At 33.7% G+C, this 18451-nt stretch overlaps 1 protein-coding gene across 1 annotated transcript in view; it reads left to right on the forward strand.

The window, feature by feature from the left end:
• The window catches only part of LOC133185339 (vacuolar protein sorting-associated protein 16 homolog), a 765182-nt gene that overhangs the window by 277950 nt on the left and 468781 nt on the right, over window positions 1-18451 (forward strand). Inside the window, exon 10 of the mRNA XM_061320487.1 lies at window positions 16441-16517. Within this exon, the coding sequence (XP_061176471.1) occupies window positions 16441-16517 (77 nt within the window). The remainder of the gene's footprint in view (window positions 1-16440; window positions 16518-18451) is intronic.

Here is an 18451-nt window from a genome sequence, read left to right on the forward strand (position 1 = left end):
ATGCAATAAATTGTTTATAATACCGAATTAACCAAAATGCAGGAATTACAAAGGAGATCCAATGAATAAAGCAAACATGCATTTGATGAGAACGATATGAAAGAGATGTAAGTTACAGGTACACCAATAGCCTCGTTTCATTAAAAAAAATTCCTACGTGACAAGTTTGTGTGATCACACCAGTAACATTCAAACACATTTAAATCGACACAATCAATCAACGATAATATGTTGACGGTGCGACCGTTGGGCGAGTGCATTGTTCACTTAATTTTAAGATCCGCCTCTTCAAACAGCACGAGACATTTGGAACATCTAGACTGTGACGTCTCATGACGTATGTTAGCTGTATTTCCATAAACGAATTTTGAAAAGTGCAAACATTTTAACAAAGAACGTTTAATCTACTATCTGTATGCAATTCCATTAATTAAGGTGATTTTTTGGGGTGAATTTTTAGTTGTTGTTACCGCGCGAATGAAGTTAGCAGCGTCGCTATAAACAATCTAACTCCTCACTCGTTTAATTGTGACGTCACAATCGTGAAACACGACGTTTTGTTGCAGGGCAAACATGATGGACACGTGACTTTCTCGGCCAATCAAATTCTATTTTACTAGTGATTTTTCACTTGTAAGCTAGTTTTCACAGAGGTATAATAAACGTTTTTTTAGACCATACATCGAAATAAATTATCATAATTTCTATAGTCGTAATTTATTAGGTTCAACTCACTGCTTTAAAGGATCATTGTAAATGTTTTATGCCCGATTTGGATACTGAACAACGTGTGATTTTTGAAACACTGATGCCCCCATATGGCATCTTATGGCAAAAGTTAAAAGTTTCTCAAATGCAAGTCAAACTCCATGGTCAAGATCAAAAGATAAAAAAAAAATGTTATTACCCAAATAAAGGTCTTGAACAAAGAATATACTGTGAAATATATACTAGTATGAAAGCCACAGCAGCAACAGTTTAAAAGTTATGGCCAAGGTTAATTTCTTTAAAAGGTCAAACTCCAAGGTCAAGGGATCATAATTGTTTGTACTTGAGGGAAGGTCTTAATTGTTACAAGGAATACACATGTGGTATTAAAAAAGCCTTAGCACCAACTGTCCAAAAGTTAAAACCAAGGTTAAAGTTTTTCAAAAGTAGGACATACTCAAAGGTCAAGGTAAAATGGTCAAAATTAAAGGTATGCAATGACAGGCCTTGTCACAAGAAAATTACCTATGTAATATAAAAGCCCTAGTACTAGTCATTCAAAAGTTATTGTCAAGGCTAAAGTTGTTTAAAAGTTGGTCAAACTCCAAGGTCAAGGTCAAATGGTCAAACATATTTATACCCAAGGAGGAGACTTATCACAAGGGATATAGATGTGAAGTATAAAAGCCATAGCACCAACTGTTCAAAAGTTTTGGCCAAGGTCATAGTTTGGTAAAATTTTGCGAAAGAGGATCAAACTCCAAGTTCAAGGTCAAGAGGTCAAATATGTTGGTACCTGAAGGAAGTCCTTGTTACTAGGAATACACATAAGAAATATGAAAGCAGTAGTTCCAACCAATCAAATTTTATGGGCATAGTTAAAGTTTTTGCGGACAAAGAGGCTAACACAGTCTAACAGACAAATAGACAGGTGGACAGGACAAAAACTGTATGCCCCTCGGATCTTCGATTACAGTAGCATAATAAAATGTCGGCGTCTTTGGGTTTTCGCATTGGCCTTAAATCTGAAAATCCAAAGGATTACAAGGTGCATTACGATACGCTTTCACATCATGTTCTATAAACCAGAGCATATTGTCTGCAAAGATAAATATTTAATTCAGTATTTAATTAGCTATGCATAATTATCTATGTTGTTTTAAAAAGGAAATATAAAAAAAAAAATATTTGTTTTATATTTTTCGATGTAGAGATATACAGGAAATGTTTTCCAATTTTAAGTCCTATCGCAATACACATTTAAAAAAAAAAGTGTGTGTTGGAGGGGGGGGGGGTCATTATATTTTTGCTGGGATTCGCCTATGTATGACCGTAGAGAAGCAAAGAGTGGGGAGGGTGCAAGCAGCAACTAAATCAAAATTTACATATTAAAACTACAACAAAAGACTATTTTCAGAAGGTCTGCCCCCCCCCCCCCCCAACAATCCGTACAACGGACCTGTGAGAAAAATACTGATCCTACATTCAGAGTCCCAGGGCACCAGGAAAGAGTGGCAAAAAGAGAATATCGGTTTATTTCAGTCTATAAGTCGAATCAAAATATCTTTTCCTCAAGAGTCTTCTTTCTTTGAGTTCTTCCCAGTGATCGTGTGATTTATTTCATTTAATTTACGTTCTGTACTGGACTTGGAAAATGAGGACATCTTTAGGTTCCTGAGCTGGCCTTGAAGCCCACAGAACAGATTTTCTGCTTTATGATAAATTCAAGTGATATGTAATACGGTATTAATTTTGTGTTGATTTTATTAATGTTAATTTCATCAAGAAATATGAAAAATTAATGTTTTAACTATACATAGTGAGGCATTTTTTGTGTGGAACGATTATTTTGGGGTTTTCACGATTTTTTCATATGGTACACATGATGAGTAAGTGCAATAAATATAATTTGTGGAAAAAATGTCCAACAAGCCCCGAGGTTGAATATCGGGGGGGGGGGGGGGGGGGGGGGGGATGGGGGGTCTGTCCACAAGTACCTGTTGACAAGCCCGTAGAAAACAATTTCAGTTTTTTTGGGAAGGGGGGGGGGGCAAATAAAAATTCCCACAGGTACTTGTACTCGATTTTTTCCTATGGTACACATGATGAATAAGTGTAATAAATATAATTTGTGGAAAAAAATGTCCAACAAACATTGGGGTTGAATTTTTTGGGGGGGGGATCCTGTCCACAAGTACCTGTGGAAATTTCTTGATACATAAACAGAATTTAAAAGCATGTATTAGACATCTTTTGAAGGGGAAAGGGCACGGCCGTAATTAAAAGTTATATAGAGACTAGGAAGGAATGAACTGTCATTAAATTTTGGTTAAGAACTATTACCTAAACTCTTCACTTTCACATTTTCAATTACAGATTCTTGTTTTTAAAAAGCTATACATGTACATTTATATGTATCTATTAGATGCATAAATTATGTTATTAATCATTTTATCTTAAAGGAAAAGTAAAAATCTCAATCAAACTTGTTCCGCATATTATGCTCTCTGATTCATTACTCAACAGATGCTTCATATACATGTAAGAAGGGAAGACTGCAGGTGTGATAAATTCACAGCATGCAGCTCCAGCCTTAATTCCAACTTTGTTCCAAAATATTATTATTCAACGCGAAAAATTAGAATTAGCCGATAGAATATTTTGAATCATTTCGGAAATGCTGCCGTAACACCGGACTGAGTTCACAATATCGAGTGATTTTGATTGACAGGTGTAGCGCCGTTGTGCATGGATTTCGTGTAACTATACATGTACTGCAGATTGTGGTTGCAAAATAATAAACAAACAGATCTAAAGAAAAGATATTGTATACTGTACATATATTTGTTAAGAACCAGTTCATTCATGAAACGAATTTAGTCGTATTATGTGGGCCCATGTTAGATTTGACAGGTTGATTTACTAGTAGAAATTCAATGAACCACAGTCATTTAGGGTATTCCGAATTACCCTGCACATCGCGACTCTCGGTAATTTACCTTACCGCTGTACCTCGCACGACACATGCACAGGTGTGACAACCAAACAGTCATTATTAGTAAGGTCTATACTTATTGCATACAACAAATAAAGAGGTAAACATAATGCGTTAACTAAAAGAATTAATTATTTTAATTCATTAACTTCCTATCCTTTTCGAAGAAAATGCCCGTGTAGAAACATATTTCTCATCGATGTCGTGGCGTTGTTGCTGGATGAAACATGGCATATAAGGTATCGATAGAACGGCAATTTTATAAGCTTTTGTGAGTATTATTTGTTTTTTATAACACCTCAAAAATATACTAGTTATGGCCGCATTTGTAGCCCCCTACAGTTTCGAACCACGTGTGTACATGCCCCTAGCCAAATAAATTGCACACGCTACATGTATACTTGTTATATGTCAGATTATCATTTTTTTTATAACATTGTTTTTCTTAAATGCAAGGGGTATGAAAGTAATGATTTGACAAAGCAAGAGCTATAATAAGACTATCCCGGGTCCCGGTATACACTTGATCAGTGTTGATCAATGTTCATATGTACGAGTACAGGTATGCAAATAATTCGATAGCTTTTGAAGATTTCAACATACATTTTTGTAACACGCATATTTGTAATAACCACTTTATATACAAAACAAAATTTCATTCTCTTATATGGTAATATGGACGTCGTAATAGATCTGACTGAATGCTTGACATGCCTTTTTCAAAAACGTTTCCTAAGTTATCTTAAGATATGCCTAAGTTATAACTTTAGAAGTTCCTAAGATTTATCACAGCTGTATCGCGAAACAATCTTTATAAGTCATTTCTTAAGTTGTGCCTTTAAGGACTAATAAAATAACATTCCCACTCTATATACAACTCTCAGTATGGTATATATTTTTAGATTCAAAAAGGAAAGGTGCAAGGATTGGGGATTGCCCCCACTTTTAAAGGATTTGGACACAAGTATGCTTAACTTTGCGAAGTGTGTTGCTAGATCTAAGCATTCACAGACACACCCTTTCAAGCCATCTTCCCTTCCGAGCACACGATATTTGTATTTTAATTTTTAAACATTGTTCTAGGTGTTATACATTTACTTTATTTTGTTCTTATAAGGTATCTACATGTAAATAAAATTTTAAATTGAATGCTTCGTAGCGAACACATGCGAGTTTATATTTTTCAAACAATCTTTGCCAATTACTACACTGCATGTACACGTTAGTTGTTTGTGCGGTGTAGAGCAACAATGTATTTCAACATCGAGGTGCCCGCGGCTCTCTGTGGCCACGTGTATGTAAACGAGGACTGGACTACAACACTTAAAGACACAAAGCGGCAGAGATGGATGAAACTGTTTGCTATATTACAAAGACTTGAATTATAGTACATGTATATTTGAAGGAATTTTTATTTATGTTAATGTTTATTTAATTCTATAAATAATAAATGGACATTCACAAGAGTGATGGTAAAAATAATATGTGCGAGCATGCGTAGTAATTACAATTATTTACCGAAGCCCCCATTCAATTACAATTGCAGATGAATTAAAATACAACAACACGGGATAGAGCAATACTTTTTTTTAAATGTATTGTTGCGTGAACAGACGAAAACAGCGATTAAAATTCAAAATGATTTTTATGCACCAGTGTTTGGAATTAAGATTTTAAAAGATCGGTAAAGTAATCTTACTGATTCGATATAATTAAAAACATAACTTTCCATTAATTAATAGCTCTTTGTAAAAAATTGACATTATATGCGATCACAAATACTAGCTTTGTTTATGGCCACAGGTGGCTAGTACACTGGTGACCTCAATCAACAGCGTGGGATTCGCGCGTTGGGTTACATAACTAAACATCGAGCTGAACATGGAGACCGTAATATGCATACAGCTAATGATCGTGAATTATTCAATGCATACAGTTTAAAATCACTTACAAAGTTTGTTGTAATAATAAACGTAGAAAGATAGATTTAATATTCTCCACTTTTGAACACTATTAACCTAATTTAGAAAAGAAGAAAAGAAAGACTAGTTGTAATAAATAATTTAATAGTGAACCATAAACCACGTTTTAAACCTTATTAAAAAGAAAATTAACATTAAATACCGCAGGGTATATTATTGATAGCAAGTCTGTTTATGTTATACACATGAAGAGGTCTGATTTCCTTGCCAAATGAAAAACGTTACCTGTTTACCTGGCCTGCTTTCTAATACGTATTACGCAATACCCATGGTATACTCGAACAAAACAACATTTTCATTAGATCAAAAAGGTGTAAAAGAACAATTTTGTTCCCAAGATCCAGATCGAAATATTTACCGTTTTTGAGTTATAAAGCAAAAACTTTTAAGGGCCCACATCCCTAATCATAGGGGCCAGCCCCTTTTAAATAGTATAATATGAAAGCCCTTGCAATTATGCACAACTTTTGTTCTACATGTCTTAACAAAATATTTCTAGTTTTCAAGATATAAAGGAAAATATGTCAAATTTTTTGCTGTTTTCCGCGTTCTAACCTTTGACCCCTCTCTAGCACCATTTTTAATGCAAAAATCAAAAAACAAAAACCGATGTGCACAACTTCAATGCTTCCTCTTTTCAATTTCAAAGGGTTTTGTGCTCCAATTATAACCATTTCTGAGCCTTTGTCTGGAAATCGGAGGCATGCAAAATTCAATCAAAGGGGAATAACTCGTGAACAGAATGTAATTTCCGAATTGTATTACGGTATTCTGACAGTGTTTTGTAAAGTCTAAAAGCTCTGAAAATTTGAACAAAATCTGTTTAAAAATGAGGAAGATATGAAGCGTCAAAGTTGGCGTCTAGGAAAAAAAAAAAAAAGAATAATAAGAATAATCTTAAACATCACAATCAGTAGAAGGTCTTCCGTTGGAAACAGAAGACCTTAATAAAAATATAGTTTACAATAGAATTCAATATATTTTACATACATACGTGTTACCTATAGGGAGAGCTTCATTCTCACGGGCCCTTCGGGCCCGTGAGAGGGCTCCACCCTCTAAAATTAAATTAAGGTCTTCCGTTCCAACGGAAGACCTTCTACTGATTCTGATGGTTAAGATAATTATTCTTTTTTTAAGGTCTTCCGTTTCCAACGGAAGACCTTCTACTGATTGTGATGATTAAGATTATTCTTTTTTTTTTTTTCCTAGACACCAACTTTGACGCTTCATATCTTCCTCATTTTTAAACAGATTTTGTTCAAATTTTCAGAGCTTTTAGACTTTACAAAACACTGTCAGAATACCGTAATACAATTCGGAAATTACATTCTGTTCACGAGTTATTCCCCTTTGATTGAATTTTGCATGCCTCCGATTTCCAGACAAAGGCTCAGAAATGGTTATAATTGGAGCACAAAACCCTTTGAAATTGAAAAGAGGAAGCATTGAAGTTGTGCACATCGGTTTTTGTTTTTTGATTTTTGCATTAAAAATGGTGCTAGAGAGGGGTCAAAGGTTAGAACGCGGAAAACAGCAAAAAATTTGACATATTTTCCTTTATATCTTGAAAACTAGAAATATTTTGTTAAGACATGTAGAACAAAAGTTGTGCATAATTGCAAGGGCTTTCATATTATACTATTTAAAAGGGGCTGGCCCCTATGATTAGGGATGTGGGCCCTTAAAAGTTTTTGCTTTATAACTCAAAAACGGTAAATATTTCGATCTGGATCTTGGGAACAAAATTGTTCTTTTACACCTTTTTGATCTAATGAAAATGTTGTTTTGTTCGAGTATACCATGGGTATTGCGTAATACGTATTAGAAAGCAGGCCAGGTAAACAGGTAACGTTTTTCATTTGGCAAGGAAATCAGACCTCTTCATGTGTATAACATAAACAGACTTGCTATCAATAATATACCCTGCGGTATTTAATGTTAATTTTCTTTTTAATAAGGTTTAAAACGTGGTTTATGGTTCACTATTAAATTATTTATTACAACTAGTCTTTCTTTTCTTCTTTTCTAAATTAGGTTAATAGTGTTCAAAAGTGGAGAATATTAAATCTATCTTTCTACGTTTATTATTACAACAAACTTTGTAAGTGATTTTAAACTGTATGCATTGAATAATTCACGATCATTAGCTGTATGCATATTACGGTCTCCATGTTCAGCTCGATGTTTAGTTATGTAACCCAACGCGCAAATCCCACGCTGTTGATTGAGGTCACCAGTGTACTAGCCACCTGTGGCCATAAACAAAGCTAGTATTTGTGATCGCGTATAATGTCAATTTTGTACAAAGAGCTATTAATTAATGGAAAGTTATGTTTTTAATTATATCGAATCAGTAAGATTACTTTACCGATCTTTTAAAATCTTAATTCCAAACACTGGTGCATAAAAATCATTTTGAATTTTAATCGCTGTTTTCGTCTGTTCACGCAACAATACATTTAAAAAAAGTATTGCTCTATCCCGTGTTGTTGTATTTTAATTCATCTGCAATTGTAATTGAATGGGGGCTTCGGTAAATAATTGTAATTACTACGCATGCTACGCACATATTATTTTTACCATCACTCTTGTGAATGTCCATTTATTATTTATAGAATTAAATAAACATTAACATAAATAAAAATTCCTTCAAATATACATGTATTTGTAATATAGCAAACAGTTTCATCCATCTCTGCCGCTTTGTGTCTTAAGTGTTGTAGCCACAGAGAGCCGCGGGCACCTCGATGTTGAAATACATTGTGTACTCTGATAGTTGCTCTACACAGCACAAACAACTAACGTGTACATGCAGTGTAGTAATTGGCAAAGATTGTTTGAAAAATATAAACTCGCATGTGTTCGCTACGAAGCATTCATTTTAAAATTTTATTTACATGTAGATACCTTATAAGAACAAAATAAAGTAAATGCATAACACCTAGAACAATGTTTAAAAATTAAAATACAAATATCGTGTGCTCGGAAGGGAAGATGGCTTGAAAGGGTGTGTCTGTGAATGCTTAGATCTAGCAACACACTTCGCAAAGCTAAGCATACTTGTGTCCAAATCCTTTAAAAGTGGGGGCAATCCCAAATCCTTGCACCCTTCCTTTTTGAATCTAAAAATATATACCATACTGAGAGTTGTATATAGAGTGGGAATGTTATTTTATTAGTCCTTAAAGGCACAACTTAAGAAATGACTTATAATTTTTTTTTAGATAAGATTGTTTCGCGATACAGCTGTGATAAATCTTAGGAACTTCTAAAGTTATAACTTAGGCATATCTTAAGATAACTTAGGAAACGTTTTTGAAAAAGGCATGTCAAGCATTTAGTCAGATCTATTACGGCGTCCATATTACCAAATAAGAGAGTGAAATTTTGTTTTGTATATAAAGTGGTTATTACAAATATGCGTGTTACAAAAATGTATGTTGAAATCTTCAAAAGCTATCGAATTATTTACTTCTCGCAACAAATATTGATTTGGTTCTAAAGAAATTGATTTCCGATTCACAATATATCTGCATGCGACATTTTTTTAAAATCAGAAATGGTCAAATGAACATGATGAATGAATTAAGCGTAGAAAATTAGGGTGGGACATGCCAGACGTGCGGTAATCATAAAAGGCCATAAGAATAATTCTGCAATAGGAAAACTTAAGCTATTATTCTTATTTTGAAATGTTTAACTAGCTTGCGTGAAGAAAGAAATCTTTCATTTTCTGGATAAACATTTTTTGTCTCTGATTTTCATTCCAGTTGTTTTTTGTTTTTTTAGTCATATCGGATCTTTCAAATTATTTCATCTTATCTATGTTGGTCATGTTGGTGATATACTTATTAAATTATTGTGGCCGAAATTACAGGAGATCCATTGCGTGTGAACCAGCGACCTGCGTTCGTAAACTAAACATCTTTTCGTCGTTTAATGTTGAAACATACACTATATTAAATTTTAAAAAAAGTTGGCAAAATATAAATCAGTCTTTAACTGCATTTAACTGCGTTTCACATATACCTGGGTTTTGTGTTTGTTTACAACTATGTAACCTAATTATGTAGCCGAGGAAGCAGCTATGAGTGCTCATACACAAAACATTGTCGTTCTATATTCATTTTGCTGACACAATGATTTACGGAAAATTATTTTTTAAATCATACCGGATCATTCAATTAAATTATTTATTCTTATCTTAATTTGATTTAATTTAAATCCAAAACATTCTATTAAGGACGTATAAAGGTCCCCGATTTCATGAATCCTAATCTTTAAACTGCATACATGTACATGTATTTAATAAACGATTTATTTCTCAATCACATGTATGTGTTATTATGTGTTTAATTTCGGAGATTCATTGCGTGTGGTTAATTCTGCAGATAATTCTAACTTGACACACAAGGTTTGTACACAAAGAATTCAAAAGAGATATATTTTGAAAACAATAAGACGCATTGCTTAACACTTTTACATTATTTTCTTTTTAAAATGGCTATCTTTATGATTACACCAACTCTGAACATGCTATGTGAAATACTCTGTCGACTATAGTTTTGTAACTCCAGCATATGACAAGTACATGTGCTTTTATTAAACACCCAGTTTTCCATTAACGCCCACAAAATCTACCTATAGCTTAAGATCGATAATATACCGCCCGACAATCATACAAAAATAAAACAATAGCTGCTGATTTGATTGACAGGCCAGCAATCTGTGCTACCTGATACTGTAGTCTGAGTTTGCATGCTTAGAAAGCAATTACACGTACCTGGTCACGCGTCAAACGCTTTCATGTACCGCTTGAAAAGTCGCTTTGTATACACTCTGGTAAAAACTTATATATTTGTTGGTAACTATATTTCACAAAATAATTGAGAGAAGAGAATTAAACTTTGAGTTCATTATTTTTTATTTTCACTGCTGTTTTGTACATTGTACTTGTATGTGATAACTGTACAGCTTTCCGAAGAAAAAAAATTTGGCGGCTATTCGAGCCCCTTTTCGCCTTCAATGTCCTCTTCAAAACATGCCTGTTTACAGAGAAGAGATCATAATATTCAATAAAATATTTCATTTTATATGTAATTTGATTTGTATGTATAAGTATCTGAAAGGCTATATTGTGCTGAATTTTTTAAAATACATGTTTTATGTAATACATATTTTTTATCATACGATAAAATATCGGCAAAACTATAAGCTTAATTATTTCCAATGTCCAGAACTGTGTAACCTAAAATCCATGCATTTAAGAAGTATGTTAACTTTTTATAATTCAATTCCACTTGTACGTGCGGTTCAAAAGAAAAAAAAATGTACAAGGAGTACATATACATGGACTTGAATATAACAAATTTATTAGCACACATCTAATGATGAAAATGAACATAATTGATAATACACTTTTACAACTTTATTTCAATGATAAGTTATTCTAAAATTTTACTTCAAATGTCAGAAAGGCCAGCACAGCCAAAATACTCTTAATTGTCTTTGTTTTAATTACAATGTCAATCACAATAACTCTTTTCTTTAGATCCCTTTATTTCTTATTTGCACATAGTTACATGAAATCCATGCACGGCGCTACACCTGTCAATCAAAATTGTAAACTTCTGGTGCCACGGAAACATTTCCCCTGTGGTGTAAAATATTCTTTAGGTCAATTCTAATTTTACGCTTTTATAGATACAGTGTAATATTTCGAAACAACGTTTTAATTAAGGCTGAAGATGCATGCTGTAAATTTATCAAACCTGCAGTCCTAATTGACGATCCGTTCTTACATGTATATTATAATATTTACATTTCCAATGTCTTTGTCCGAGATAAAATTACAAATTGTAAAAATACTTTATTTCTACATAAATCTACTGGTTCGTCGATAGGCGCGGTTAAAAAAAATCACGTGCGGGGCGGGAAAAATAGAGACAGAAGTGGGGCTATTAGCACGGGAATTTCCAGAATCAGGAGCATGTAAATATAAGGAATAACTGTCAGATTTTTTGGATTCATGACGATGATCAATCGATTGGCTTGCGTGATAATTTTATGCATAAACACCTTCGGCGTTTATGCAAATTATCACGCAAGCCACTCAATTGATCACATCATGAATCCAAAAAATTAGACAGTTATTCCTTAAATCAATCAGAGAGTCCAGTATTTGTGAAAAATTTTGATTGAGATTTCACTTCCCTTTAGGATAAAATGATTGATAAAATAGATTATGCATATGAGATGGATACCTGTACTACATATAAATGTAAACTTTTCACTTTGTAACAAGAATCTTTATTGACAATTAAAAGTGAAGAGTTTAGGTAAAAGACTTTGACAAATGACAAGTTATTCCTTCTTAGTCACTATATAGCTTAGAGCTATATGGTTGTGCCCCCCCCCCCCTTCCCCGCAATTATGGTTTTATTTTTTTATTTATTATTATTTTTTTTTTTTGCTAAGATATATAAAAATTGATTGATTGTGCCCCGTCCCAGAAAAAATGAAATTGCTTTCTACAGGCTTAAGTCAGAACATGATTTTCATAATGATAGTACCTTTATCAAAATATTTCTACCCCTACGATTCGTAGTCGTGGTTTCGAATACCACACGTCGCCCACCTGGCGCAGTGGTTTGAGCGTTTGCTCTAGAGTCGCGGAGTAAGGAGTTAATCTTTATGTCGCGGGTTCGACTCCCTGTGCGGGACATAGAGACCGGTCCTTTGCTTGAGACCGTATAAACCGAGATCCCGTGTAGCAGTAGATGCTGGCAAGAAAGAGATCCCTCACTGCTCAATGGCCTTGAGTGTCGAGTATAGGTCTGAATTTGCAGCCATCCACCGGCAAGTGGTGGCGTTTCCATATATGAGTGAAAAATCTCGACGGGAACGTTAACACACAAACAAACAAACAATTTCACTACAGAACGTGGAGTATGGTCCTTCGGATGAGGCCGTATAAACCGAGGTCCCGTGTAGCAGTAGGTGCCGGCATGAAAAAAATCCCCCACTGCTCAATGGCCTTGAGTGTCGAGTATAGGTCTGAATTTGCAGCCCTCCACTGGCAAATGCTGGCAGCTCAAGGGACGTTAAACAACAAAGAGACAATCAAACAAACATTTTTGTGTCGCCTGCAGAGTAGAGCAGCACTTAGCGATCAATTTACCTGGCGTCTGTCTTGCTGTCCGTCCGTCTGTCACACCTTATATCGCGAGAAATGTAAGAGGTATGGATTTGATAATTTGCACATATAGCTTGACACTATGGCTTTTGTATTTTTCCATGGCTTCCGACCTAGATATCCTTGAACTTGACCTTTGACCTACTTTTCAAAATAACTAATAATGCCGATATACAACTCCATTTTGATATTTATGAGGTAAGTCTATGCTATTTAGAATGTGCACTGTTTGTCATAAAACATTTTGAAAAATACCAGCGTTACAGTCCACTTGACCTTGACCTTTGACCTATTTTGTGAAATATACTGCGGAGGGTTAAATTTAACTTATGTCTTTTGAAATTACAGAGGCAGGGTTTGATAATTAACAGTTATACATGTTTATGAGCTCATGACAATGTATTTTGACACTGTATGAAATAAAGGAAACCACAAAAACTGAAATTTAAGAACTATGAAAATACAACGGGATCGGTATTCCAAAATGGATGGTGTAGACTGACAATTGCTGATATGATAGACTGAAGCCTCTTTCGAAGGATTGTTGAAATCACATACTTAAATAATTTATATATAATTATTTATAATAAAGGAGATGGGTGAACATAGCGTGCAAAAAGCCTATAGCTTCAGATATATAAAAATCATGTTCAGTTTGTGAATTTAGTATTTAGAGTAAAGTTCTCATTATTGAAATTTATGAAATTACGATAAACAAAACTTTTCTGAGGAAAATTTTCTCGGCAAAATTTATTCTTTTATTAAAAAAATAAATATGTGGTATTCATGGGGTTCGAACCCTGGCAATAAAAATCCTGAGTATTATTTTCTTTCGAGACTAGCACGCTAACCACTAGACTACACAAGTCCTGATGAAGAGTGGCATTTAAATCATGTTTGTGATATGACCCTTGACTTAATGGACTTCAAGTATTTCTCGAAAAGATGGGAATGTTATGTCATAAAAGTATATTTTTAAGGTATAGTGGGTCATTGCTCCATATTTTTGGTAACCAAAAAAAATATATTTTTATGCAAACTTTGAGGATTAACTTTCAAAAAGGTGGAGCGAAGACCCACTCATATCGAAAAATAGCATTATAGTATGAGAAAATGACTCTTTTTGCCCACTTTAGTGTGTGTCAAATATTTCTCAGGCAAATAATTTCAATCTTTGAGGGATTTTTGCAAATTATAGAGATTTTATATAAAGTATTTTTTCATGTTAGACGAAATATCAATTACAATTACAGTTTCATTTCATTTCATTGCCAAAATGTAGTGAAATCAACTAAAACTTTTCTGTTACAACGTATTTATAAATGTTTTATACACTCTGCTTATAAATGGAGCTTAATAAAATAAGAAAAGAGAATTTGAACTGTTATTAAAATATTGCAATACATATCGCAATACAGTTCTATATATCGTAATATATCGCAAAACGAAATTCCCAACCAATACCCAGCCCTAAATAATACTAATAATATGCATTGAATTCTTTAACATCAACTTTGTTCATTAGCATGTCCCCCCCCCCCCCCCCCTCGTGACAACCCTTTAACTAATGGTTGGTTAAAAACAAGACGGAACCTTCACTGCTCTTTACACTCCCAAAAAAAACTCCTCAGCAGGTGGATGATTATACTTGTAGATACAGGAGGGCCACTGCTTACAAGTACATATCAAACATTAAATAAATTTATAATCTTAAGGCAATTAAGAAAAAAAGATGTCAAGGCGTAGAAATTCAAAATGCAGAATTCAACGAAAGAATGAAAAAATATGTCTCGTAATGAAGTTTAGACATATAAATAAGAACTACAAATCATATGATAGATTTTTTTCTGATTCACGTACATGTACCTGCATGTACGTATAGGAAGAGGTAAAAAAATTTTCTAATTTCTTATAAAGACAGAAAAAGATTTGAAATAAATGTGAATGGGAATATTAAATGAAATAAATGAATTAACTAAATATGTTTTTCTTAAGAAATGGAAAAAAATACAGAAAAAGTTTGATTGTAATCTTTTCAGTTAATCTCTGTTTTTTTTTGTTTTTTTTTTTTTTTTTTAAAACAACCTGCCTGAAAAAAATATGCATTGTATGAATAAAATTCTGTACATGTTTAAATCAATTTTTATAAGATATAATTGATGAAAATAAATATATTATAAAATAATAAATAAATAATTATGTAAGTATCTGACAATTTATTGTTTTCTAGAGAAATATAATTTATAAATATTAAGTATATAAATAAAAATAAATCTAAATTGTACCTAAAGACGCACAAGTAATGCAATGCAATGCATTACCATTACATTAAGAATTATACCCCAAGCCTGGTCACCATCACAGGTATAATAACCCTAACGGGATCTAAAATTATAATGCAAATAAATGATAAAGATATTTACATGTTCCTCTCAACACTGTTGTTACGCATAAAAATACACTGATTAAAAGTAACCATCTCTATAGTTAAGGGAAATTATCCAAAAATGGCCCAAGTCTACATTTCGACTGACAAACATATTTGAATATTATTATATTATTATTCGAAAATATTTGGATGATTTACATATTTCACCATTGCTGTTGTTGTTACATGTACTCCTAACACAATCAATTTGTTGGTGAAATCGACAAAATCTTGATTTTCATTTACATCGTCATCCAGCAAACTCCACACAATTATACTGGTCGCCATATTGCACAGTAGAAGCATAGGTAAAAGTCATTCGATTTAGGAGAGCTTCCATCAACCAACTACCGTATTGCACAATACTCAATCCAACCCGATATTTTTGTGTTCTTTGTGCTTCTGAGTTGGGGGGTAATGTAAATGAATTACTCATTTTCCTTCAACTATCCATGATAATACTTTTTTTAAATTCAATTCTTTTCATTCTACTTTTGAGAAATTCTTGTGTACAGAAAAGATTGACTCTTGGAATTGTAAATCAAAATAGTGGGCCTGATGATTATGTATAATTATGGTTGGCAGTACTCTTGTTATGCCCCTCTTCGAAGAAGGGAGGGCATATTGCTTTGCTGCTGTGGGTCAGTCTGTCTGTCCGTCCACCAATAGTTTCCGTTCATTTTCTTCGCAGAGGTTGCACATACTGAAATGAAATTTGGTATACAGATTTATCATAAGAATATCTAGGTCAAGTTCTGTTTTGGGTAATTCAAGCAATTTTTGACAGAGTTATGCCCCCTGGACTTAGAAAAATTCCAATTATTTACAGTTTCCGTTCATTTTCTTCACAGAGGTTGCACGTAATGAAATGAAATTTGGTATACAGATTTATCATAAAAATGTCTAGGTCAAGTTCTGTTTTGGGTACGATCGAGCAATTTTTGACAGAGTTATGCTTCTTGGACTTGGAAAAATTCCAATTATTTGGAGGGGGGGGCATAAGTGTTTCACAAACATCTCCTCTTTATCAAGTTTCAATGAAAAGCAGACAAAGAGGTAATTTGACACCTACTTGGCACTCTGAACTGAGTAGGTCTGAAATAAATATGATTGTATTAATTCATTTCAGATGTCACAGAGAAGATTTTCAAAATAGGTTCAATGGAACCAGGTGCTATGTTGTTTGAGGCCTCTAAAGAATTTTATGTAAGTAATACTTGTGTTGAAGTAATTCTCTATAAAACAAATACCATGCAGCAGGTATTGCATGGAGTTGTGCTGCTTTTAGAATATCTATTATACCCCCGCAAAAGAAGTTTAGGGGGATATATTGGAATCAACATATCCATCTGTCTGTAGATGTGATTTTGTCTGGGCTTTTTCTCGGAGACTATTGCGTGAATTTGTCTGAAAATTTGTACACTAATTATTCACCATTTGAAGGTGTGCACCTGTTATTTTCATTGTGATTGGATAATTTTTCTGCATTTTACAGATGTTTTTAGCTCATCTGAGCTGAAGGTTCAAGTGAGCTTTTTTGATTGAAATTTGTCTGTTGTCTGTCATTGTCATTGTTGTTGGTGGTGTCATAAACTTTTTGACATTTTCATCTTCTTCTCATGAACCACTGGGCTAATTTCAACCAAACTTGCCAGAAAGTATCCTTGAGTCAAGTTTGTTCAAATGAAGGGCCACATCTTTTTCCAAGGGGAAATAATTATGAATTTGTTAAAAATTAATGGCATCATATAAAAATCTTCTTCTCGAGAAAATATGAAACTTATGTGGAATCATTGTGAGGTAGTGTAAGATTCAAGTTCGTTCAAATCATGATCCCAGGGGTAGGATGGGGCCACAATGGGTGATCAAAGTTTCACATAGGAATACAAAGGAAAAATCTTTTAAGGGGGCTCATTACACCAATTTTTGATGAAGTACGACAAAAAAAATTAATCTCCATTGTTTCATCTGCTATCCTCTGGGGATGAATTTACAGGTTCCCTTATAATATATGATCTAAATTTTTAAAACGCTTGAAAAAAAGACTAAAACATGCGATATTGTAAACAGTGAAAACAAAGTAACAGAGATATTGTGACCATAAATGAAGAAGCCTTGCTTTTAAGTAGAGACCAAAGAGAATAACATTCAAATCTTCGCTACACAAGTCATGTTTAAAATCATAGTGAAAGCGACGGGCTCTACCATTCACAACATGTACATATGGAGGAAATTTGAGTTGAAACTATACATTCTTGTTGACATAAATAATAATTGACTTACACTATTTAAAGTACTTTTGTTGATTTATATACTTGTCGTTATTTTTAGCTCTTCTGAGCCAAAGGCTCAAAGAGCTAATGCTATGGCCATTTGTGCGGTGTGAGGTGTGCGGTGTGCGTAAACTTTTTAGAATATGGGCCATAACTCAAGAACCCCTTGGCCAATTATTGTCAAATTTGTCACAGGGTATCCTTGGCCCAAGGGCTCCCTTTTATACTAAAACTGGGGTTGTGACCCTTTAACAAGGGGAGATAATTAGGAAAATAGAAACAAAAGTACTGGTTGCTAAAAAATCTTCTTCTCAAGAACCACTGTGCAGATTATCACCAAACTTACACAAAAGAATGAGGATATGTTGTAGATTAAAATTTGCACGGGGATTTACCCTGGGGCAAAGGGCGTGGTCTCAAGGTCACTTCAAAGTTGACCAAAAATTACATTTTATTAAAATGTTGATATTTTGCTGACTATAAGGACTAGGATCATCAAATCTTGTCAGTTGGTGCATCTAAGGACCTCATATCATGTTGACTCAAAAGTAGGTCATGGTGACCTACTTTTTAAATTTTGTGGCCATTCTTTTTCAAAATGATTTAGAGGCATATTTTGAAAAATTTAAGGCCTATGATCATCAAACTTTGTCAGTTGATGCATCTTGGGTCATCAAAGTACGTCAACTAAAAAGTAGGTCACCTTGACCTACTTTTTGAATTTTATGGCTAATCTTTTTTAAAACAATTAAGGTCATTAATTCGAATACGGGGAGGCTTAGAATCATTAAATCTTGTAAGATGATGCATCTTGGGGCCATAAAACATTTATTAAAAAGTAGGTCACAGTGACCTACTTTTTGAACT

Source organism: Saccostrea echinata, unplaced genomic scaffold (assembly GCF_033153115.1).
Source record: "Saccostrea echinata isolate AGI-Se365-2 ecotype Australia unplaced genomic scaffold, CSIRO_AGI_Sech_v1 ptg000001l, whole genome shotgun sequence".
Taxonomy (NCBI): Eukaryota; Metazoa; Mollusca; class Bivalvia; order Ostreida; family Ostreidae; genus Saccostrea; species Saccostrea echinata.